The 19147-nt window shown below is 39.4% G+C and overlaps 1 protein-coding gene across 3 annotated transcripts in view; it reads right to left on the bottom strand.

Annotated features, from left to right (window-relative positions):
• The window catches only part of slc31a1 (solute carrier family 31 member 1), a 73793-nt gene that overhangs the window by 41022 nt on the left and 13624 nt on the right, over window positions 1-19147 (bottom strand). Inside the window, exon 1 of one of the 3 annotated variants that reach the window (XM_073052182.1) lies at window positions 3222-3303. The exons of the other annotated variants lie outside the window; for them this stretch is intronic. Within the exon in view, the coding sequence (XP_072908283.1) occupies window positions 3222-3239 (18 nt within the window). The 5' untranslated portion in view covers window positions 3240-3303. Of the gene's footprint in view, window positions 1-3221; window positions 3304-19147 lie in introns of those variants that run through there. 3 annotated transcript variants of the gene reach the window in all.

Raw genomic sequence — 19147 nt, forward strand, 5'->3', positions numbered from 1 at the left:
ATTGGGGCAGCTGCTTATTTGGGACAACTCTTAAAGGAATAAAAATTGAAAAAAATTAGCCAGAATTCCCTTTGTTTATTTGGGACACTTAGCCACTTAATCGGGGAAGGAGACTGTTGCTGAACAGTTTCTAACCAGCATCAGTCTCGTGCACATCTTGTGGCTGTTAGACACTACACTGCGCTTAGAGCAAACAGTATTTAAATCACATCAGTTGTATGTGTTTGTGTTCAAAAAGCAGTGATCTTTGTCATCAATAGTTAGCAAGAAACAAGCATTAAGACAATTCAGAACTGTTTTGCTCACTGTGGTTTTAATCATTCAGACTTGGAAATGCCAGAAATGGTTGAGAGTGAAAATGAAACAATTTCACTAATTCAACAGTTAGGAACTACAAAGAATTTGAAAGTATCGACAATCATCTTGAATGCTACCACTGGTCCCCACCAGACACTTAGCTCTCACCTGTAGCTTCAAGTAGCTATTTGCATGCGACAGTGGCCACACCCCAGTACACCACTTCGACAGGTGGGCTAGACTTGGTGAGGGGAGCCAGCAGGTCTCGTACCCCAGTGAAATAGGGACGCCTGTCCTAGCAGGCTAAGTCAGCTCCAGCAGACTGGGCAGAGGAGATCTACAGTGAGATCCAATGACCAGGAAGGCAGTTCTGCAATGCTACATGGAGAGCAATGGGCATGACAAGGCACAGTGTCATGGTCATCCACTGCAACCAGGGAGGACCTCAGATGTGAATACTCTTTGTCCAAGATAATTATTAAACAAACTCTTCAAAGAGCGATGCCTCAAAAAGGCAGCATCCATCATTAAGGACACCCATCACCCACGACATGCCCTCTTCTCATTGCTACACACTCAACAATTCAGGAACAGCTTCTTCCCCTCTGCCATCCGATTTGTGAATGGACATTGAACCCATACACACGTACATATACACACACACACACACACGTGCTGGCATGTACATACAATAAATTGTAATAAAAAAGAAATTGTTCAAAATCTCCCCCATTTCTTTTAGCTTCACATATAGCTGTCCACTCTGATTCTCTAAGGGACCAATTTTATCCCTCACTATCCTTTTGCTACTAATATAACTGTAGAAACCCTTTGGATTTATTTTCACCTTACTTGCCAAAGCAAACTCGTATCTTCTTTCAGCTTTTCTAATTTCTTTCTTAAGATTCTTTTTACATTCTTTATATTCCTCGAGCACCTCATTTACTCCATGCTGCCTATATTTATTGTAGATATCTCTCTTCTTCCAAACCATGTTTCCAATATCCCTTGAAAACCATGGCTCTCTCAAACTTTCCTTTCAACCTAACAGGAACATAAAGATTCTGTACTCTCAAAATTTCACCGTTAAATGACTTCCATTTCTCTATTACATCTTTCCCATAAAACAAATTGTCTCAATCCACTCCTTCTAAATCCTTTTGCATCTCCTCAAAGTTAGTCTTTCTCCAATCAAAAATCTCCACCCTGCGTCCAGTCCTATCCTTCTCCATTATTCTTCTTCTTACAGCAATTCAGTTTTTATTATGCATTGCAATTTACTGCTGCTATATAACAAATTTCGCAACATATGCCAGTGATATTAAAACTGATTTTGATTTTGCAAGTAGCACTTCCTCAATTTTTATCCAAAATGAATACGTGTCATTTTTAAATTTATACAACTTGTATACTCCCATCAACCGATACGCTTGCCCCAATTTTCATTTTCTGTTATTAAAATTAATACTCCATATCTCCTGGTTTACACTGAAAATTCTTCAGTGTAATTGACTGTGCAACTAACTTTATGGTACAGCTGAATGCTACAGAGTCTCTATAAAATGCTCCAATCCCGTTTACATTGTAAATCAGAAACCCACTCCAGAGAGCACGAGCCTTCTTAATCTGTGTAGCTTATTATACAGCGGTGCAGTATAAGCACCCTAACACGTCTGCACCAGCAACCACAGCATTCCCATGTTATGCTTCTCCATCAACTTCCCTGTTACCTACTCTCTCTCAACCACTTTCATTGTGTTGGGAATTCAGTGGCATTCAAACGCCTCTCAAGATCTGGTAAACAAATAGCGAAAACTTCTCCGAAGAAAAACAACGCTCCGGCTAAATCCTGGGAACATTTCGACCACGACTGCTCAAAGCTGAGAGGGTATTGAGGAACCTTGAGCCCATGCATCGGATGGTATAGAGAGGTGGAAGGAGTGAGCCACTTCAAACTATCCATCTACTCACCCTGTCAGCGGCTTCCTGCTGCATCCAGGGGAATTGGCAATTCCCACCTTAGCATCATCAGCCATCTCAGAACCCACAAAATGGGGATGAAAGCAAGTCACATTTGATCTTGAGAGACTGCCTGAGAAAATGATAAACGCTCAGCTGAACTTCAAGTATTGAGCACAAGATTTAGAAATAGCAAGATTTAGAAATAGCTTAATGCTATAGATATTGAGGCAAAACATCTCCTGGACAAGCACTTAGAACATTTAAAAATCTACAGCACATTACAGGCCCTTTGGTCCACAGTGCCGTGCCGACCATCTAGAAGCTGCCTAGAATTTTCTAGCTTGTAGAAGAATTTATTTATTTATTTATTTATTTATTTATTTATTGCAAAGAGCTGCGGATAATGTAAATTAAATATAAAACTGTTGGAAATACTCAACATGTCAGGCAGGAGGAGTTGAGTGCAAGGCAGAGTCAATGCTTCAGGTTAATTACCTGCCAGTTATCAGTTCCAAACAAGGCTACATTATTGCACTTTGTCCTACATTCTACGAAGGTATGAGTAATCTCCCACAGAGTAAATAAAAGGTATAAGCAGTAAGGATTAGCAAGTTTACTGAAAAGCTGAAAATCATCCAGCATGGCAAAGAAGAAATGCATACACAATCATAGAACTGCACAAATTAAGGGTTGGGATTTCAGAAAATTATTATTGATAGACAGGCTCAAAACAGATTTACCTCACAACACTGATAAAAATTATCTTTCCCAAAGAGCAACAAGGTTAACGCATCCCGCTCTCTCTCTGAGGCCAACGTTCAAATGTTGATCCAAACAGCAATCACAAAAAAAAAATCACCACACTTTTGATTGCACCTTTCTCACTCTCCACAGACTTCATCTCGAACCTCAGGTTCACTGCGGACCAACCTCAACCAACGTTTATTTTAAACTGTGCTTACCTCGGTGTTATTATTCATGGTTGCCTTTTCCCGTGTTCCACAGAATGTCAGTATGCTAGAGGATATCTACACTCAGTCATCTGTTGACATGCTAATAAAGGTGCTGGTTAATGTTTACTGAAAGCAGCCAGTCGGAATCAGCCAACATCAATAACTCATTAATGTTTTTAGAATGCAATTTATGATGCAGCAGAAGCACATCAGGTTTATATGAAATAAGAACAGAATGCTGTGAAAGCATTTACTTTTTATTTCCAGCACTTGCAATTTTATTGAATTACAGGCTAATATGAATGTTATTTTGAGCAGAATAGTACATGGAAGATTCTATATTTGATTCTATCTTTGCTTTCCAAATTACCGTAGATTCCGGATTTTAAGCCGCTACTTTTTCCCCACATTTTGAACAGCTTTGAACTTTGCGGCCTTTAATACGGAGCGGCTAATACATGATTTTTTTCATGCCGCCTCGTAAACATTTTGCCTCGTAACAGTAGACCAATAAAATTGATGAGTAGTTCACAGAGGTCCAATGAAATTGTACGATAAATCAAGCGCACTTTCACAATTAAATTATTGTAAATCAGTCATTTGTACTCACCCTCATCAACATGGAAAACACTCGAAGAAAAGCATTGTGCTGCCTTTATGGCAGTTATTTAGTTTATAATATTTTCGCTTAGTAATTCATTTGTTAGTTAAAGTTAGAACTGTTTTAACTATATTTGTTTTCTGTACTACATCGCGGGATGCTATGACGTCACACCCGGTTTCGCCGCGTCTTGTGGGATACCAGTTTGCGATAAACGGGAAGGAGGGGGGCGAGCGGCGGAGCGAAAACGCTGCTTTTAAGTTAAAGGCGATCAATAACTTTTCCTGGTAGGCTGCAGTATATATATTTTTTACCAGTCGTTAGGAGATATTGGAATGTTGTTCAGTAAAGAAGTATACGCAACATGTATTTAAAAGTAGCCGCGTTACAGGCACGGTTCGAAAAAAAGCATTTGCAATATGTATTTGTTTATGTTACCATATGGATTTAATTAAAAGTTAAAAAATCCTCACGTGTAATATCTTTCTGTGTAAATATCTCATATTACAACGTGGGACACCTGCGGCCGAAAATCCGGTGCGGCCTAAAATCCGGTGCGGCCTGTACAAGTAAAAAATTGATTTTATTTCTAAAATTAGAGCCAGCGGCTTTTAATCAGGTGCGCTCCGTAGTCCGGAATCTACGGTACAAGCTTTCCAACTCTGGACGGACAGAATTTGAATAATTTCATCAAATTAGCTCCCCCCCCCCCAACTACCTGACCTGTCATTAAGTTAAATTTGAGCGTTAGACAAGTTCTTCTGTTTATGTTTTAATCCTCTGTGTATGACTGAATTTCAGTTGCCAAGTAGACATTTTATCTGATTTTTAAAAGAAATATGGTTTGAACTAAATCCACCTGGGACGTCACATTCCTACATCGTTCTCAAGTTACGAACCTGGTTCTAATGCATCATAAAAGTATGACGGTCTTCTTTCTGCTGACAATAGATGGATGGGTAGGTCAAGCCAGATCATAGATCAAATAAAGATCACGGCTGCAAAAATGCTCCTGAATTCCAGACCACTCTCACTCCCAATTGTACCTTTCCTTCACCTATCAAATAAAATTACACAGCCAGCCATTAACAAAAAATTGCAAAGGTCTCTTAAAAATCAAGACATTCTCTATACAATGAACCTAAAAAGCTCATTACTGTAAGGCTGAAGGGTCTCGGCCTGAAACGTCAACTGTATGCCTTTCCATCGATGCTGCCTGACCTACTGAGTCCCTCCCGCATTTTGTATGTGTTACTGTAATGCAATTCACTATACTAATAAATATATACGAGGTGATGAATATTTGACTTGGTTATACTCATTCAGTATTTCAACTTGTATGTTTTCCATTTAAAAAGCATGTGAAATTCAGATAAAACTAAGCCACACATCAGATCTGAGCAAAGATTTCGGTAAGTATACAAAATCAACTTTTGATAGACACTTAAATCAGTATTAATGATATCAGGGAGGACTGCCGTTAAACTATCCTCAAAAGTTATATCAATCAGGCAACACTTAATGGAATTTTATTAATGTAGTTCTTCCTTCATTGTCAAATAAACCTTTCCCGATTTCATTTCTAGAGAATTAATGGGTGTTTCTTCTGGCTTTCAGATCTGGAGTTCCAAATGATCTTGGCATTATTCCCCTTTTATTTCGAACAAACAGTGCCTTTGGAACATCAGTTAAAAATACACACACACACATGTTCCACACATTCATCACGATGATATCCAGCTATGCATCCCACTCTTAAACTTTTACTTTCTCTGATGTCATGCTGCTAGTTCAATATCTCATGAGGTGAAACAGTATTGGTAAAAAGACCAAGCAACTGCCTTCAGTCCTCACCACACTCTGTCCTTTAAGTTACTGAATCCATCTCGGGTCTGCAGTCATGAGCAGAGGCAGAACTAGACCAGTTGCAACTTCGGAATCCTATCAGCTATGGTCAAATCAAGTTTATTGTCATCTTATGTACGTGTATACTGTCAAACGAAATAATGTTTCTCCAGTCCAGGATGTAAAGCACAGTCGTACACATAATACACAATAACTTAGGAAAGGATTAAATCTGTAAATGAATTTTAGATAAATTAACACAGTAAAGTGCAGAAATTAAATATTGTAGGGTATAGAAAAAATTAACTGATAACACTTTAAATGTGATGCAGCGGGGAGATCAGAAGTATAATGGCCTCAGGACAGAAGCTGTTTCCCAAACTGACTGTTCTTGTTCTTATGCATCGGAACGTCCAGCCTGAGAGCAAAAGTCAAACAGGATGCTGGATAAACGGGTAGGATACTTGATAATACTAAGGGCTCTGCCTATGCAGCCACTCCTGAAAAACGTCCCTAATGGATGGTGGGAAGACTCCTATGATCCTCTCAGCTGTTCTCACAGTCCTTTGTAGGGTCTCTCAGTGCAATACCCTGCTGCAACCATAAAGATGAAGATGCAGCTTATCAGGATGCTCTCAATGGTGTTGTGTGTTCAGGCCATACAATTGCTGTATTACCAAAACCATTATATATCCACCTCTAACAATATCCATCACATGTGCCATTACTTCCCAAGCTAGCTATACCCTAATTTTAGCATGCTTAACATTATTTTCAATCATCTGTATGTTCTCTCCTATGCCTGACTCAGCAAGACTTGTTGTTTAAAGTTGCAGCTATTCTGCAAACCAAACCTCCTGTGCAATCCTGGTTTAAGTTTTTCCTTTATACAATAACATCCCTTGCATTCAGTCATCTACTTCCTGAGTGCTGGAATTTCTTCCTGAAAACAGACTTGAGATCACATTTATTTACAATGCTCCTTGAAACTTGTCTTGAACCAAAATTTTGTTCACCAATCCTATTTTCTATGGCTTTGCATCAAATTTTGTTTATTAAAAAAAAGGTTCAAAGGAAGTTCATGAAATTATTCCAAGATTGAAAGGCTTATCACACAAGGAGTGTTTGTTGACTCTGGGCCTCTACTCATTGGAATTAGGAAGAATGAACAGTGACCTCATTGAAACATATTGAATGTTAAAAGGCTTCGACAGATTGGATGTGGAGAGAATGCTTCCTATGGTGGGTGGAGTTTAAGACCAGAGAGGACAGCCTTAGAATCAAGGAATGTCCATTTAGAATGGAGAGGAGGAGGAATTTCTTTCACCAGAGAGCGGTGAATATGTAGAATTCATTGCTGCAGGTGGCTGTGAAAGCCAAGTTACTAGATATATTCTTGATACGTCAGGGCATGAAGGGATACAGGGAGAAGGCAGGAGATTGGGGCTAAGAGGTAAAATGGATCAGCCATGATGAAATGACAGAGAAGACTCAATGGGCCAAATGGCCTAATTCTGCTCCTATATCTTATGGTCTGCTTGTAAATTGTTTTGCGACGTATTATGTTACAAGATGGAAGTCATTAACAGCAAAAGTCAAAATTTACAATTACCTTCATCAAACATTGCGAATTCACTTTATAAACAGATCTTCAAGACAGGTATAAAAGGAAGTTTAAATGAAAAATAGGTGCTCAATTTGAAAAATCTCAGCCTTCTCAGTAAGAATACAGTGCAATACAAAAGGAAGCCTATATTCACCACAAATAAAATATGTGTATGTGCCAGGTTTCTTGACAAGCAGAAGTGCAGTGACACAACTACAAAGTTGCGTATATCATATCACGTAAAAAACATGTACATTTCTCAGAATAGCATTCTAATGTAGACAGAAGCCCAAGATGAATTAAGTTCAGTAAGTCTGCTAACATTTTCTGTAGTTCTTTCTGAGACGGTCCCTTGGGATTGATGATGACTTACTTCCACTGCAGTTCTGTGGGTTTTGTGTTGGCTAATGAGTTTCATGTGAGAAACACAGAACCTTCCACAGGTTAGGCAGAAGATGCTTATTATGGCAAACAGGTGGGTACCTCGGACCACTTTTACTCTGGGCATCTGCATACAACTAGTCCATGGATTTGAGCTCCCTAATGCTAACGTGAATGCGCCTTCTCCAGTTGAGTGTGGTCGTTGGATTAGGGGTTCTTAGGAGTTCAGTTTCAGTCTCCAAGATTCTTATTTAAGCAACCCCGCAAAGACAAATGTAGACACACACCTGCTCTTTAAAATGGAAGTAATTTCAGTCCTCAGGTGAAAATGCACAACATTTGTCTTTGCAAGCTGCGTTAACTATCTCATAAGCTACCGGTACATGCATCTCTTTAATGGACAATCCCACAGTAAGGTAGAACATCTGTCACACAGGTGAAGTGACTATGCTCAATCCTGACTTTTGGTGCAGTCTGCCTGGACTGTGCATGCACTCCCTGTGGTACACAGGTATCAACCACGTGAACACAATAACTCCTAATGACATCTGACCCTCAAAAGTCTGCCCTGCCATTCAATCGGGCTCCAACTGCTCTTCAGTACAGCCCCACAGCCCTCAAATCCCCGATCTTCCCATCAATTTATTTACCTCCACTGGTTTCCATTCATATCCCAAGGAGTTCAAATTGAAAGACCACTCTAAATTGCTCAAAAATGTAAGTGAGCGATATAATCTGAATAGGGAGAATAGAGTTCAGCATAGGATTTGCATGAGTGGGCTTTTGATGGTTGGCATAGTGAGCTGAAGAGGCTGATTCCTTGCAATATGACTCCAGGAGTTTAAATTGTCTTATTTAGAGTTAATCTACCAATGAGACAGAAATAGTTCTGAAATACACAAATCTCACATGAAGCACACTAACAAAATAAAGCACATAAAACAAACATTCGTCAGACTAACTCGAGAAGATAAAATAATGGACATTTCTGGATGGGACATGCTTAATGGAATAAGGTATTGGAAATACTCAGTTCAATCTGCACTTGTGGATATCCAGTTGATTACTCTTCATGTGAACAAGTTAGAGGTAAGATAGCTATTAACCTGGAGAGAGGAGAAAGTTAAAGAAAGCTAAAAGATCTGTGATAGGATGGAGACCAAGAAAGACTGAATTACATAGACAGTCACAGCTAGAGAGCCTGCAAAGTTGACAGGCCCTGGGAATGAAAAGACAAATAAAATCTAAAATTACCCAGAAGAGAGGAACAAGAGCACTGGAAATATAATATGCACAGCTCTAAAGGTTTACCATTCAAAATTATTGAATTCAATATCAAATGCGGATACCTCCTGTAAAATTTCCTTTCAGCCAAACTGCGCCAATAGATCACCAATGTAAATGACAGATTGATGGATAACAGGTTATTACAAAAAAATAGTGGCTGATGAAGAAATAAACATTTTGTAAAGGTAATGCGTGCTGCTGAAGCACTCAAGGGTTATTTCAAATCGCAAATAGCAAAAAAGTACCTAGTTTAACTTTAAATGTGTAATGAGTAGGTTGGGTAGTTTTAACTTGGGCAGAGAAGCATATGAATAGTCTACATCTAAAAAAATGACGGCGGTGGTGTGTAGGAGTCTTAAAAACAAACGCCCATCACCTCCACATACAAATACTCCCCCACATCCAATACTCCTTAAATAAAGGACGATCATTAGACGAAAGGCCATGACAATACTACCACTGTCCACAAAAACCGGTCTCAGTTTGAATCACTACCCTCAAGACACACAGAAAGTTTAAACATACGAATTAATTCAGAGGCTCTCAAACCCTTGCAAAGCAAACAAACTGATTTATCAAATGGGATTTTGAAAGCAGCAGAAACACAGAGGTGACTATTTTTAATTATGTTGAAACCTCAAGGCACTTCACCATGGCCACAGCATTGCTAAATGTTACACATCACACAAAGCAGCTTTCTGAGTTGATGCTTTTAATGGCTCAACCTAGAACTTCCACCCATCAGAAATTAGACTGCAATGGAACATTCCAGTAACTTTTCACATCAGGACTGAAATACCATTCTTCAGCCTCAGCACATAGGCTCATAGTACCCCACTGGCAAGCCAGACAAGTGAGGCAGTGTGATGTCTGGGCAGAAAGCAGATAAGCAAACAGGTCCTTTTTGGAAAACAGGCACAATGGGGATGATGGCAACACACACAAAATGCTCGAGGAAGCAAGCAGGTCAGGCAGCATCTATGGCAATGAATAAACAGTCGACATTTCAGGCCGTGACCCTTCTTCAGGACTAAAATGGAACGGGGAAGACGCTAGAATAAAGAGGTGAGGGGGGGAGGGGCTAGCTGGAAGGTGATAGGTGAAGCCAGGTGGGTGGGAAAGGTAAAGGGATAGAGAAGAAGAAATCTGATGGGAGAGGAGAGTGGGAAAGGGACCCGGGTGAAGTGACAGTCAGGTGAGAAGAGATAAAAGGCTCGAGAGATTAATAGAAGATGAGTGGAGGGTTAGGAAAAAAATTACCATAAGAAATTGATATTCATGACATCAGGTTGGAGGCTACCCAGAGAATATAAAGTGTTGCTCCTCCACCCTGAGGGCCAATTAGGGAATGATACTGACTTTTTCTAAATATATCCCTCACCATCCCGGACGTATCCTCGTCTTGCTACCACCATCAGAGAGGAGTTACAGAAGCCTGAAGACCCACATTCAATGATTAAAGAACACCTTCTTGCCCCTTTGTCATCAGATTTCTGAACATTCCATGAACACTACCTAGTTATTCCCCTTTTGCAACATATTAATTTTTTAAGGTCTTGCACTGTATTGCTGCTGCAAAACAACAAATGTCAAGACATATCAATAATAAACCTGCTGCTGAATGCCGGACACTTCATGAACACAGATCATGAAGAGAACAGAACTTCTCCAGGTGCAGTTTAAGTGCAAAGTTGGGCATCTGCAAAGAGAAAATCAGTGGGGGAAAAATATATGTAAAAGAATAGGGGTTAAGCAGAAGAAATACAGACCAGAGGTTCTGATCAAGGGTCTCAGTTGACTGTATGTTCCCCTCCATGGATACTGACTAATTTGCTGAGTAACTCCACCATTTTGTGCCAGAAACAGATTAAGTTAAGGAGAACAGGGAGGTTATAAATATGGCAGAATATAGTATTAATGGTAAGACTCTGGGCAGTGTGGAGGATCAGAGGGATCTTGGGGTCCGAGTCCACAGGACGCTCAAAGCAGCTGTGATGGTCGACTCTGTGGTAAAGAAGGCATATGGTGTATTGGCCTTCATCAATCGTGGAATTGAATTTAGGAGCCGAGAGGTAATGTTGCAGCTATATAGGACCATGGTCAGACCCCACTTGGAGTACTGCACTCAGTTCTGGTCACCTCACTACAAGAAGGATGTGCAAACCATAGAAAGGGCACAGAGGAGATTTACAAGGATGTTGCTGGGATTGGGGAGCTTGCTTTATGAGAATAGGTTGAGTGAACTCGGCTTTTTCTCCTTGGAGCAAAGGAGGATGAGAGGTGACCTGATAAAGGTGTTCAAGATGATGAGAGGTATTGATCATGTGGATAGTCAGAGGCTTTTTCCCAGGGCTGAAATGGTTGCCACAAGAGGACACAGGTTTAAGGTGCTGGGGAGTAGGTACAGAGGAGATGTCAAGGGTAAGTTTTTTTTACTCAGAGAGTGGTGAGTGTGTGGAATGGGCTGCCGGCAACGGTGGTGGAGGTGGATACGATAGGTTCTTTTAAGAGGCTTTTAGATAGGTACATGGAGCTTAGTAAAATAGAGGGCTATAGGAAAGCCTAGTAATTTCTAAGGTCGGGACATGTTCAGTACAACTTTGTGGGCTGAAGGGCCTGTATTGTGCTGTAGGTTTTCTATGTTTCTATGCTTCCATGGTTGCGGGATTCTGCAATAGAGAATAGTGAAAGCATTCTTCAATTGTTTAACACTTGGGTTTTCCCACTGAGTAACATGAGCAGACCTGAGCCAATTCTAGGAATATTAGATACAGAAAGATTCAAGACAAAAGTGAATGGAATAAGACAGAGCGATGAAGTAGAAAGGTGGTGACAGAAAATAAGGGCTTTAAGAGATGCTGAAGTTAATCTAAATGTTTACAAAAATATATTTGGCTTTGACAGGATTATCCAAGTTATCTACTACAATATCCAAGAGTAAATCATTTGTGAAGCTTTTGATAAAGCGCACAAGATGTTGGGAAAGAATAGAAGATTACATTCATTTGAAAGACTACAGAATCAGTAAAGAGCAGGTTTCATACGTCTTAAACCCAACCATACCCTATTAATTGTATATTTCCTCTATCGCATGCTAGGTTTAAAATTACCAGAATAAAACTATATTAATTTAATGCACATATGACTGTCTACAGTTTGCACCACTCACTCACCCAACAAAGCCATACTTTCTTTTAATAAATGTTCTCCTAAATTAATCAATTAAAAAGGCCCTTGAGACTTCACTTTAAACTGCTACTGTATCTGAAATAAAAGTCAGCACTAACTCATTAGCAAAGCTGCAAAAGCTCTGTTCACTTCTGAATACACTGAGCCTCGAAGTGGGAAATTAATGGGTAGCTTTCTTTTCACAACTGTGCTGTTGTTGCATCAATTTTACATGCTCACCAATAAAGTCAGTGAGCGTGAATAGATGTTGAGTCAGAACAGGAAGGATCTTGAAAAGTGAGATCAAAGAGGTTACATCAGGGGTCAAAAAAGGAGGATCTATATTCCTTCTATCAAGGTGCTTGGGCAATGCTGGACTAAAACTGAAGAAACAGATTTGGATAGGTACAGGATACGAGAGAGATAGGGCCTGGGTGTGGGTAGATGGAACTAGGCCAGAATGAACTAATATCAAAGAGGTTACATCAGGGGTCAAAAAAGGAGGATCTATATTCCTTCTATCAAGGTGCTTGGGCAATGCTGGACTAAAACTGAAGAAACAGATTTGGATAGGTACAAGATACGAGAGAGATAGGGCCTGGGTGTGGGTAGATGGAACTAGGCCAGAATGAACTAATGAGTGAACTTCTGTGCTGTAGTATTTAAGCTAGATTGAGGAGCTAGATTTAAGCTGGAGGAGCAAAATGGTGTAATTACTGAAATGACTGTGGGCCTGAGAATGGAAATGGGCAGAAACAATACAAGCAGGGAGTTCAGGGGAGTGAATGAAGCCTGGTACAAGATAGGATAATGACCTCATTTTTTTTTTGATAAACTTATTTTTGAAAATAAAAAGAATGGGCATTTACCTGGTTAATTTCTTAAATGGATTTATGAATATAGCTTTTATTTGTGTTTGCTTTATTCCCCCACAAACCACCATACTTCCAACATTAAAATTACTCATTTGAAAATCTAATCAAATTTCAATAAAATCTTTTCCTTGTAGTTCAATGTCATTTCCCCTTCAATAGCTATAAATCAGAACTTACTTAATTTGCCTCAAATCCTTCAGTGGTCTGTTGACTCAAGTGATATAACGGTGCTAGTTTTATAGAGCTTTGACAGTACTGATGTATTTTTGTACAACACACATTTCTCGTTCCTCTACCTTTCTCTGCATCAACCTTACACTTAACATTTTCTTTAATGAAAGATTTGAACTTTATGCAGCCCAGTGTAGGTCTGTAGTCTAGTGTAGCTTTATCTGACGAAGTCCTAGTCCTGACGAAGGGTCTCGGCCCGAAACGTCGACAGCGCTTCTCCCTATAGATGCTGCCTGGCCTGCTGTGTTCTACCAGCATTTTGTGTGTGTTGTTGTTTGAATTTCCAGCATCTGCAGATTTCCTCGTGTTAGCTTTCTCTGTGTTGTTTTTTTGTATTACGTAGTTCGGTCTAGTTTTTTGTACTGTGTCATGTAACACCATGATCCTGAAAAACGTCTCATTTTCACTATGCACTGTACTAGCAGTTATGGTCGAAATGACAATAAAAGTTGACTTGACTTGAAATGATTTAGAGTTTTGCTATAACAAACACCGACAGATCTGCTACTTACAGTATTTCCTGTTTCATGTTGGACTTCCAGAACATGCAGTTTCTTTGTTTTGTTCTACATTCTATCACCTGGATGACTGAAAAACTCACTAACTGGAAAGCTAATGGAATATGCTGTCTCACACAATGAAGCACTGATGAAAATGCACAAAGGAAATTGAATTAAATCTAAATTCCCACTAAGATGCAAGTTTTGGGGTTTTCAGCTTCTATAACTTTTCCATTTTGACACTATCAGCTAGCTGTCAAATACTATTCCACTTTACTGCAATTCCAAGTGGGTTGAAAGTTTATAAAATAAACAGTTTCTCCTGCTCTCCATTTTAACCAGACAAGATAACTGTATCCGAAGCAGGGAGCGTTCCACCGCTGCTTTTCATTGACTAAATCAGGTGATATCTTTGTTCCCCGATATTCTTCTGGTTGAAAGGTTCAAAGGGACAACTCAGGCAGTGTAGCACTTGACTGTGCAATTACATTGGTAGCATGGTTTCCAGGGCTGGTTTTTAATTCTTCAATGTATTATTAAGAGAGCACCCCATGAGAATTGCTCATTTAAAAACATACAAGAGATAGTTATTGGAAAGACCATGGTGCTCTTTAAGATTTCCCAGAGATACTACTGCAGATCTTGCAGTACATGAGGTGTCTGTAATACGATGGACTCTAGTTAATTGGGCTATTTGTTAATCAGGGCAGCCCCTTACTTGGACAACACTTAAAGAACAAAAACTAATCTAGAAAATGACCAGAATTCCCTTTGTTTATTTGGATACTGTGCCACTTAATTGAAACAGGAGGCTGCTGCCAAACAGTTTCTAACTAGCGTCAATCGCACTTGTGTGGCCATTTGTCACTGGACCACGCTGAAAGCAAACATTTTTTTTAAATAGTGTCAGCTTCATGTGCTGGTGTTCAAAAAGCAGTGATTTTTTATAGTTGGCGAGAAATAAGCAGCAAGACAATCCAGAACTTTTTGCTCACTGCGGTTTCAAGCATTCAGGCTTGGAGATGCCAGAAACAGCAAGGAGTAAAAATTGAATCATTTCATTTCTTCATCAAGTTAGGAACTGCGAAGAGTTTGAAGGTGTTGACAATCATCTTGAATGTTACAGTGAAAAGGAAGATTTTGATGATGCAACCCTTGAAAGGGTTGTATGAAGGCAGTCCATTACCTACACTACGTGTCTGCGCTGATTTTATTTACAGCAGAAGAACAGAGCAACTACACTGGATTAATTCCTTCATTGGTAACTATTAGCACCTCATACAGTTTTATAGTATTGTAGTAGTATTGGTAGTGTTCTAATTTGTTCTGTTTTTCCATTTAAAGACATAACTTCTTAAATGGCAGTTTGTCCACTGCACATATCCAATCAAGTATTTCCTAACTTATTCCTGTCAGGATATATGGTCCTTAGACTGGTCTTTCCCTATTAGAGATATACCCTCAGTTCTATCCATAGTTTTAACTTGCAGCAGCAATGAGGAAAACAAACTTGCTTTTTTCCTCAAGAGCTTTTCACATGAAAGATCAATTCTGTTTCTACTTTCAGAGATGCTACTTGACTTGCAGAATGACTTCCAGTCATTTTCTTTCTGACATATCACATGAATTTTGTTTTGCGGCAGCAGTGTAGTGCAAGGACTCAAAAACATGCTTTACAAAAAACAAGTAGGAAGTGCAAAAGAAAGGAAAAATGACATAAAATTCATGGGCTCACGGACTGTTCAGAAAACTGATAGCAGACAGGAAGAAGTTGCTCTGAACTCGAGCTCCTATACCTCCTATATCTGACAGTGGTAACATGAAGAGAGCATGTTTCTGATGGTGATGGATGCCTGCCACCTTCTTGGAATGCTACCTCCTGAAGACGCTCTTGATGGTGGGGAAGGTCTTACCCATGATGGAGCGGCTGAGTCTACAACCCTCTGCAGCCTCTTGTGATTCTATGCAATGGAGCCTCCATACCAGATGCGACCGGTCAGAACACTCTCCACTGTACATTAGTAGAGACTTGCTAGAGTCTTAGTTACACACTAAATCTCCTTCAACTCCTAATGTAGAGCTGCTGGTGAAATGTGTTGGGCCCAGAATAGATGCCCTAAAGATGTTGACACCCAGAAACTTGAAGCTGCTCACCCTTTCCACCACTGACCCCTGAAATGTTCCCTCTTATTTATTTTTAATACAGCTGCGCAGACGAGTCATTGCTCTGAGCAAGAATATATATTTTTTTAAAACACAGCCTGAAAACTGTGCGACACTTTAAATGCCTTTTTTGGTAATATTCATACTATGAATATTTATAAAGGAAAATTTTAAATAACACACTTTTGATTACTTACCAAAAAAAAAGTCAGAATTTAGAAATTTTTCACATTACAAGCACAAACCACAACTCACAACCAAGTAAACTTCGTCAGGAAGTCAAAACAACTGACAGATATGATGGCAAAAGTAAAATGTCTTGATTAGACGGAGTCAGTGTTCAGTGGGCTGGCAGTTCATTAACAATGAGCTACTTACTGACTTCCAATCTGTGTTTACTGTTACAATCTGCAACACTGTTGTAATTTGAAACCCTGACAATGTAAATACATTGAAACACTAATAGGTTTCATAGATTGTTGTACGCTTATTATTTAGAAAATTTATGGATTATATTTATATAATTACAGGATATTTCACAACATCGGCATAAGAAGTTTCAGCTACTCGACAAACAAAGGCTACATGCATGGGAGTATTTAGTTTACTGTGTGACCACACACCAGTCCAGCTTGGCGTGAACAGTGATGAGGACTGGTATATTCACCCAACTTTCCTGTACTGAAATTCACAATCAGTCCTCTGGCTTTGCTAAGGTTGTGTGTGACAATGCTATTGCAACACCACTCAACTAGCCAGTCTATCATGCTCCAGTAAACCACCTTATTCCCATCTGAGATTCTACACTTTAAATCTACCCGATGACTTGACTATATCGTGGCAATGAATTCCACTGATTCACCACCCTCTGGCTAAAGAAATTCATCCTTGTCTGTTTTAAAGGAATGTCCTTTATTTATTAATATTTCTTTCTTTTGTATTTGCGTAACTTGCTGTTTTTGGAAAACTGGTTGAATGCCCAAGTTGGTGCAGTCTTTCACTGATTCTATATTGATTATTTTATTATGGATTTATTGAGTATGCCCACAAGAAAATGAATCTTAGGTTTGTATACAGTGACATACATGTACTTTGATAATAAATTTACTTTGAACTTTTGAATTTTGTATTCTGAGGTTATGCCCTTTGGTCCTAGAATCTCCCACAATTGGAAACATCCCCTCTACGTCCACTATCTGGTTCTTTCAATATTCAGTAGGTTTCAATAAAATTTGCCCTCATTCTTGTAAACTAATGAATACAGGCCAAAAGCCATCAAATGCTGAAGTATTAACCCTTTTACTCCTGGGATCATTCTTGTGACCCTCTCCAATGCCAGCAAATTCTTTCTCAGATATGGGGCTCAATACTGTTCACAATTCTCTAAATGCAGTCTAACTAATGCTTTAGGAAGCCTCTCCATTATATCCTTGCTCTTATATTCTAGTCTTCAGAATGAACACTAACATTGCATTTGCTTTCTTTACTACTGCTCAACCTCCAAGTTAACCTTTAAGAAATCCTGAAATCCTGCTCTAGGACTCCAAAATCCCTTTGCACCTCCAGTTTCTAAATCTGCTCCCTGTTCAGAAAATAGTCTACAGTCTTTACTCCTTCAGCCAAAGTGTATGACCTTATACCTGCAATGAAGTATTTCATCTGCCATTTCTTTCACCCATTCTCCCAATCTGCCCAAGTCCTTCTGCAGACTCCCTGGCTTTCCAACTATCTTAGTATCCTCTGCAAACCTGGCCATAGAGTCATGAATTCCATTATCCAGATCATTAACATATAGCATGAAAAGTAGCAGACAACTAGTCACTGGCTGCTGACCAGAAAATAGCCCCTTTATTCCCACTCTGTGCATTCTGCCAGCCAATCAAACTTCTATCGTTCCTAAAATACCATGGGCTCTTACCTTGTTAAGCAGCCTCAAGTGCAGCATCATGTCAAAGAAAACAGCATCCATTGACTCTCCTTTGTCTACCCTGCCTGTCATTTCCTCAGGGAATTCCAACATGTAGGTCCTCTAAAATTTCCCCTCAAGGAAATCATGCTGACTTCAGCCTATTATATCATGTATCAAGTTACCCCAAAAGCTCATTCTTAATAATGGATTCTAGCATCTTAGCAACCATTGAAGTCTGGCAAACTGGTCTATAATTTCCTGTCTTTTACTTCCCTCCATTCTTAAAGAGTAACAATTTACAATTTTCCAGCCCTTTGGAAACATTCCAGAATCTCATGATTCTGGAATTATTTCCTGCAAACACTTTAATGTTTCCGACTGTTTTTTCTACGATATGAACAATCAGCGGTTCAGGCAGTATCCCTGCTATGACCTCTACCTTTCATTTTTTTGACCTGCTGAATATGGCCTTTCTTTTCACTTCTGTTATTCAGCATCAGCAGGTTATTTTTGCTTTATAATAAAGGCACAGCAGCCACAAAAAACTGCCCAGTTTACCTCAGCACTCAAAATCAGAGGTAGATATTTTCCAATCACAATCAAACAGTTGGTGATTCAGCTATTGTGTTTAATAAGATTTAAGTACATAAGACTACAAACACGAAAAAGGGTCTCAGCCCAAAATGTCAACTGTTTACACTTCTCCACAGACACTGCCTGGCCTGCCGAGTTCCTCCAGCAATTTGTGTGTGTTACATTATACAGCTTTTGAACAACCAAATCCAGCAATCTCAGATCCAGTATGAAGCGTTATTTCCACATTGAAAAGTACATTCAGAAACACTGCAAAGGCCTGACACTAATTTTTACCCACTAGTTCTTGTCTCTATAATTGGTGCAAAAGGTTACCCTCGATACCTCCAAATCTGCAATAACATCACCTAATCTTTTAAAAATTCCACGGAGTACACTCATAGGTCCTACAGTTTCTTTTTGAAGTGGGACCCTTCCTGTTGAGACATTATTCTGGTTAGTCTAAGCAGTTCTGTTTCCAAGATCTGTACATAGATGGTGACATAATGTCCAAATTATTCACTGATGGGACTGACACAACATCTACTACCATGAGGATGAAATACAAAGTGCAGGATGCATTAGCATTTCAGTTTATCTTCTGTACCTGTCCATAGTATTTTAATGAACTCTATATAGATCCTTGTCCTTTTGGACTCCACTGTTGCTGGCTTTAAACTACACCACAGTAACATCTACATGAAACGATGTGATAGGAAAGAGCATCCATTATCAAAAGATCCACACCACCCGAGCCATGCTCTTTTCTCATTGCTGCCATCGGGTAGAGTGCCTC

This window comes from Hemitrygon akajei, chromosome 7, assembly GCF_048418815.1.
Source record: "Hemitrygon akajei chromosome 7, sHemAka1.3, whole genome shotgun sequence".
Classification (NCBI taxonomy): Eukaryota; Metazoa; Chordata; class Chondrichthyes; order Myliobatiformes; family Dasyatidae; genus Hemitrygon; species Hemitrygon akajei.